Source organism: Penaeus japonicus, unplaced genomic scaffold (assembly GCF_977035675.1).
Source record: "Penaeus japonicus unplaced genomic scaffold, GWHDUDI00000001_assembly GWHDUDI00000033, whole genome shotgun sequence".
In the NCBI taxonomy this organism is placed as follows: domain Eukaryota; kingdom Metazoa; phylum Arthropoda; class Malacostraca; order Decapoda; family Penaeidae; genus Penaeus; species Penaeus japonicus.
The window spans coordinates 5,636,468-5,643,967 of NW_028234435.1; the positions used below are offsets into that span (position 1 = coordinate 5,636,468).

The window sequence follows — 7,500 nt, forward strand, 5'->3', positions numbered from 1 at the left end:
CTATTGCATGTAATATTAAAAGCTGTGGAGACACACGCACACGCATGCACACACACGCACAGGCATGCACACACACACACACACACACACACACACACACACATACACATACACATATACATACACACACACACATATCTGTGTTATATATATATATATATATATATATATATATATATATATATATATATATATATATATGCATACATACATGTATATATATATATATACATACACATACCACATCCCATCACACACTCACACATACACAGACCACAACATATATATATATATATATATATATATATATATATATATATATATATATATATATAGAGAGAGAGAGACAGAGAGAGAAATAGAGAAGAAAAGAGAGAGAGAGAGAGAGACAGAGAGAGAAGAGAGAGAGAGAGAGAAAAAGAGAGGGAGAGAGAGAGAGAGAGAGAGAGGAAGAGAGAGGAAGAGAGAGAGAGAGAGAGAGAGAGAGAGAGAGAGAGGAGAGAGAGAGAGGAGAGAGAGAGAGAGAGAGAGAGAGAGAGAGAGAGAGAGAGAGAGAGAGAAGGAGAGAGAGAGAGAAGAGAGAGAGAGAGAGAGAGAGAGAGAGAGAGAGAGAGAGAGAGAGAGAGAGAGAGAGAGAGAGAGAGAGAGAGAGAGAGAAAGACAGAAAGAAAGAAAGAGAGAGAGAGAGAGAGAAAGACAGAAAGAAAGAAAGAGAGAGAGAGAGTGAGATGAACAGACAGGTGCTGAGGTGACTTGATTCTTCGCACTCTGCACTATCGTGATATGGTGCTGTCCCCACTCTTAGGCCTACTTGACGCATCTCTCTCTCTCTTGACGTGATCTTATCTGCAACTTTTCTCACTCGCCTTTCTCTGACGTGTTCCCTTCCTGTGCTGATCTCCGTGGCTATTATCTCTTATCGCAGGCTTTAGCTGACGATGTCCTGATTCAGTGCTGGCTTCGTGTGACTTTTCCTCACACCTTTTTTTTATTATTACATGTCGTGTTAGCCGCACCTGGCAAGAACCTCACCTGGCTGACATTATCTTTGGTCATTTCCTATCCTGTGCTCGTTTGGTAAAAGATTATTCTTTCGTTAGTCTCACCTATTATAATTGTTTCTTTCGCCGTCCTCACTCGTTTCTTGCCTCAGTTCATATCACATCTCATCCTTGACTTCACTTATTCCGTTTTTTTCCCGCCTTGCGCTCGCGAACTCCGCCGCTGCCCGAATGTGCTGGAGTCAACGGTCTTCGGGAGAGGCCAGTGTCCCGAAGATCTCGGCTGTCAAGTGAGGACAGTGCCAGGTGAGGACAGGCAGCGAGTGAGGCCAAAGTATTGTGAGGATAGCGTCAGGTGAGGACAACATGCGTGGAGATAATGACCGAGCTTCCACCGCCGGTCAATATGCTATTGTTATCATCAAGCAGTACTGCCAACCACATCCTGCTGCAACATCAGAGCATGCAATCTCTTTACGGAAGAGTAAACTTATCCACTAACACCTCGAAAATGCAAAAGGAATACTGAGAAAGCAAAACTGTGACAGAGAAAAGAGGGGAAAAAATATCGATAATATCCGTCGATACACGGTTGAGCCAGCATCGCTGGATTGGCAACGCTGCTCTGGCCTGGGCGCGGGAGATTGTTATGGAGGCCGAGAGGTCACGAAAGGGGAGGGGGGGAGGCAGGCGTTTGCATGACGTCAAGGATGGGGAATGAGGGGTGGAGAAGGAAACGGGAGGGGGGAGGAGGGGAAATTTAGGGGGGGAGTGGGGAGAAAATGGGGGTATGGGGAGGGGGATAAGAATAGGTATCTAGATATACACAGAGACGGGGGAGGCAAGACAATACATATGGAAAGGCTGGAAAGATTATCGGTGTAGGTTAGGTCAAGACGAGCCGGAAGGTGTGGAGGGAGGGATGGGGAGGGGGGGGGTTAAGAAGACGCCGCACGATGGGGGCCACAAAAAGGGTCATAAAAATGGTAAGACTTAAAAAAAAACATCAATAGAGGTCATGAAAGGGAGGTTTAGATGTTGCCATATATTGAAGCCTTTAGGTTATTGTGATATTGCCTCTATGAACGTGGGGAAAAAATTGAGTTATCTCTACGTACATCAATCCCTTTTACGCCTTAAAAAAGGTACATAGGAACTCCAAGCACCTGTCCATCCATGCAATCCACATTCACAGACAGACAGGCAAACCAATAAAAAATTAACAAAAATCACTCATAAATATCTTATTCGACAATGCAAATTTTTCAAACATCAATACAATTTATACATTGCACAACTCAATACAGAGAAATCAATAACCGATACACTAAATTTAGCTACATTATGTACTGATGTTTGTAGCACACAGGTAATAAATAATCATCAAGTGATCTATGTTTTGATGGAGGATATAGGATTCTTTTCTTACAAGTTTGGCCTTTACAAAGAACACATATTGATGTATCTTATGCAGATCGTTTTAAAATTATTTTTGCACTTGTGAATTTTCTTCATTGTAAATAGGGCTTTCAGGAAGACATTAGAAATTAGATATTATATAGATAATGAAGAAGGCAGCTATACAATATCATATATATATATATATGTATATATATATATATATATATATATATATATATATATATATATATATATATATATATATATATTATATATATATATTTAATTTTCTCAGTACAGGTTAATGACAAGGGACAATGTAAGAGATAATTTATTAAAGAACAGCATAATAGAAAAAAAAATCAACTCAAAGCAAACAGTGATAGCTACTGTCTCTTGGCAGGATAAATGAACAGTAAATATAATCAAACAGCATAGAATGAAGGAAGTTAAGGTAATAAAACAATTACATCAGTGATGGAAGTTTATATAAATAAAGTACCAGCCAGTTTTAGACAATGCCTAGGATTATACAGGATGGTTAACAGGTTGCTAAAATTGAGAATAACAGCATAACTAAAAAATAGTAGAACAGCACTAACCTTTCATCACAACTAGCCAAGAAGCAACTACTGCAACCAATATCATAATAAGTTTCCGTCATTCAAAAAACATTTATTTTAAAATATATACAGTGATCTAAAAAGGAGCTCCACGCAAACATGTTTTCAAAATAGTTTTCTATAAATTTGGATGAAAATTTTCTTTACGTCTAATATATGTCTATATACATATGATCTTTGAATATATCTATTCTTTTATATATTAGGAAATGTTATGTTTGACTATATGATCATATCTTTCAAGTAAATTTCAGTCCTTACAGTCAACATATACATTATTATGAAATATCTTCTTAAACACAGACTATACATAAACTAACTTCAAACATCATCACTGGCTGAAGTATCTGTCATATAAAGTTTCATACAAATTCTAAAGTGTTCAAGCTTTCAAAATCACTAAAAATGAAGCAAGATCCACTCTCGTGTTAGTAATCAATGAAAGGAGTGAACTACAATAATATTAACTCAATGAACTTCAATCTGCCAAAACCCTTTGTGAATGAAGCCAATTGGGAAATTTCCTTAAAGCTAATCAAACAAGACTGCAAAACCTGGTTCTTATGCATACTTCTGAATATAAAATGTTTCTAAATAACTGTCCTCCTGACACTGGTAAGGGCTGAAAGATATGGAATGTAATTAATGCAAATCTTAGGACTCTCATCATACATTGGCTGAAAATATCATTTGCAATGACTGGGGAAATTACAGTCACACAAATATCAATTAACTGCACAGCTGATTCCAAACACTAAACATTGGATTTGCTCTTTTATTTTCTTTGTCACCAGAGATGCCAAGAGACTAAAATGAAAAAGTAATACTAATTATAAAATATAATAAAATATTCATCCATATAATTCATTAAATATTAGATAAACATTCCACTGATAAAAACTGTTTTACCCATTGTATGAAAAAAGCCAGACAAGGCTAACATCTCAGTAAAAGAAGCAATCATCATTATAACACTTTCCAAAAAAAATTACCACAGACAGCATTTATGGTCACTTTATGGCTTCCAAACTTTACTTCCTATAACTTTCCAACAAGCTTATTCTTTGTTCATCAGTAATCATTCAATACACAAAGGCATGTAGCATTCTGTTGCCTCAAAGGACAAAGGTTTGCTAGTGCAGTGCTTCCCTCTAGTGTGTCCTTAACTGGTAATCTCCATTCTGGGTGATGTATCGCACCCACGGTAAAGCTTGATAGCCCGACTTCTCAATAATCTTCAGGTACCTCACCTGGAAAAAACACAAATAAAGGAATTATATTGTGTTTGCACAAGACGGGGGAATATAAGAGGGAAGTCGAGGTGGGAAAGAGAGTGAGAGAGAGAGAATATTTAAGGAATAACATTATGTTACACAAAATATATGTAGCCTATAATACACCTAAGACCTAAAAGACTATAAATGCTACCTAGGCAGCACCTATCTGCTTGTGACTCACCTGGATCCCTGATGTGGTGAAGTAAGGGATCTCGAAGCGCACTTGGATGGGAGGTTTTCCCTCAGAGTCCTCGCACTCAACACTTGGAAGTCCAAAGTGTGCCCTCATTAGGTATTCCTTCCCACCCTGTTGACACAAGGCAAATAGTTTATGATTGCTTTATTCCTCACCATTTCATGATTAAGTCTAAATATAGCTTGAGATAACATCACTTATTGAAGATGATCACAAATACATAAAAACTTAAAGAGTCCAATCAACACTAATCACAAAAAACTTGGATTAAATCAGGTACTTCAAGGAAAAGAAAGAAATTGAACAGTCATTTCATACAAATTAAGCCTGCAAAGTTTTCTTAATAAATCTATATCATACCGGGAAAGACTTGATGGTCCAGACAATACAATTCTTCTCTGGGGTGTACTTTACTGATCCCACCGAGGTCTTGAACTTTGGCGAGTCAGCATCATTAGGGACTGGAATTATGATCTCCACATTGTTGGCTGTTGACCTCCTCTTAAACTGGGATTTGGCCTTAACCATGTACTCCACTCGGCTGTGTGCGTGCCTTTCAATCACCGACTCTATCCAGATCAAAGGCTTCACCTGAGGGTAGCATTGAAGGTTGTGTTTTTTATATGATCCATTAAATCAAAACATATTCATTAATAACAAATATATATCAGTATGGAGGGAAAACTAGCTCACATTGTGCCTCAAAACTTGATCACAAGAAAACACCTGACATCAGAAAAAACATACATGTGTGTTCAGCCGGTATGACATGAGCTCAAATTCTCCATCAGGGGGAATAAATGAAATAGTGCGGTCGTTCTCAAACCTGCCAGGGAGAAAAAGATTATAACGATCAATATGCAAAAAAATATAAATATAAAGTTACCAACTTATAATCACTTCTTCTTCTACTTCTAGGCTTAAATTACTATCTAGACAGATGTGACTTAATGCCTGCAGGAGTCAAACACACCTAAACAACCTAGTCTTGAAACATGAAAACAGTGCACTTGGAATATGAACTTAATCAGCTCACCTGGACAGCCTGACACACTGGTGGAATTTGACATCCTCTAGCTCCACACTCTTGCTCTTGCCCCTGCCAGTGGACTCAAACAAAACCTTGTCATTAAGCCCAAGACGCAGTTCAGGCATTCCAGACAGATATACTCGCATCTTGATACTACCAACAATCTCGCTCCGTAACACATTACCATTAGAATTCGCCTGGGAATAAATAATGAAGTGAAGATTAATGAATATGATATAACAACTTCCATAGAGACTGACAGAGAGGGACACAAACAAATGCAATTTATGAATGGAAAAATAATATATCTAAATGAGTATATTACAGAGCTAGGTCACTTTCAGAACCATTTCAAATAAATCTGAAGATGAAATTCAAGTTGATTTTTAAAATAAACATTATAGTTAAAAATAATCATATTGTGTATGTTTGTGCGACATGTTTGAGTTTATACTACCCTTGCATTTGTATTCATTTGTCTTTAGCTTTGTGTCTAATGGGGTAGGTATATAAATGCATGTATATAAAAAACATTTTTTAAAAATTCCTTACCAAGAGATTGACACCTTCGATGACATCCAAAAATACCTCATTTTTGCGATACTTAATTCCTTCGGACCGCCAAGAAACAGCATTGGTTACAGCAATTGGTGGTCGGGGAGCAATCTCCAACTTGTGACCTTCTTGAGTGATGTACCTGTCAAAAAAGTAAAATTTAGAATAGACAATACCTTCTTGAATTCTCCGAAATATGTATATGAATACCTTATATTATATATTTAAACAAAAATAGAAATAAAATAACAATAAAATACATATATATTACAACATACATGATCAGAGGAATGCAGTACATGCATAAAGTAAAATATATAAATAACATACATCAGGAAAAAGATAAAACTACAAAGAGAAAAATGGTACATGGCAGGGTTTAACCCATTGGTCGTGGTTTTAATAAAATATGTATACAGTCATGTGGCGGGTTTATGTTGCATGGCACGGTGCCATCCGTGTTTACGACCGATGCTGCCTTAACAGCAAATCATGCCATCCACTATCAATGGGTTAAGTGATCTGCATTTGAAGTACACCATAGCCACAATAGAAAGGGAGAGACTTAGACTAGACTCCTCTTCAAACAGACCGATGTGACTCAACATATCATGGTTTAGCATATTCTTTTCTATTGTGGCTGTATTTCATTTCATCTTTATATCCTTGTTACTCTGTTTGTTTGTGCTCTGCAAAACTCAAAAATCCAAAGTTCACAATCCAATCCCTTGTACATAAAAATAAGTTTGCTGCCCAATTATCTTAATAATGCCTTCATATTTGGTTCCCATATTCTTAAAATGATTCCTCACACGAACGAGCACGCACACACGAACTTACTCTTGCAGAATCTTGACATCAGTGGTCTGAGGGTAGCCGAAGTCAAGCAGTTCATCCAGCAACTCATATATGATGACAAAATTATCCCGGATACTCTCTTCTTCCAGCTCCTGCAGGAGATGAGATGGGAAGAGGTTAAATTTATATATCAACAAAGGTGACCAGGAATGAAATTCACGAAAAAAGAGAATGAGAAAGAAGAGCAAAAATCTGAGTGCACAGGAAAACAAAAGAAAACACAGAATGATTACTGTTAATATTGATAGATATTGAAAGTTTTTATACTTTGGTACTCTTAATAAATTAGAATAGAAAGCAAATTTTATGCATAAAGTTTCCTGGAAAATAATAAAAACTTTGATTGCTTAACTAGAATACAAAAGCACAAGAATCTTTTTCTTGATTTACTTTTAAAATCAGTCTTAAATAAAATACAAAACTATAACATCTTTGCATTACAGCAATCCTATTCAGTATTGTTATGGATAATCATCAATTAATAAATCTTTTGTATGTATACAAAAGATAATTTACTACTTATGGTATAACATCAGAAAATTATCAAATATCACCAAAG

At 36.6% G+C, this 7,500-nt stretch overlaps 1 protein-coding gene across 1 annotated transcript in view; it reads right to left on the minus strand.

Annotated features, from left to right (window-relative positions):
* Positions 1-2,720: 2,720 nt before the first annotated feature.
* AP-1mu (adaptor protein complex 1, mu subunit) overlaps positions 2,721-7,500 on the minus strand; it is an 11,704-nt gene continuing 6,924 nt past the window's right edge. The window contains exons 5-11 of the mRNA XM_043022555.2: positions 6,924-7,033; positions 6,081-6,225; positions 5,535-5,725; positions 5,246-5,324; positions 4,859-5,089; positions 4,484-4,609; positions 2,721-4,275 (exon numbers count right to left, since the gene is read on the minus strand). Of these exons, the coding sequence (XP_042878489.2) occupies positions 4,177-4,275; positions 4,484-4,609; positions 4,859-5,089; positions 5,246-5,324; positions 5,535-5,725; positions 6,081-6,225; positions 6,924-7,033 (981 nt within the window). The 3' untranslated portion in view covers positions 2,721-4,176. The remainder of the gene's footprint in view (positions 4,276-4,483; positions 4,610-4,858; positions 5,090-5,245; positions 5,325-5,534; positions 5,726-6,080; positions 6,226-6,923; positions 7,034-7,500) is intronic.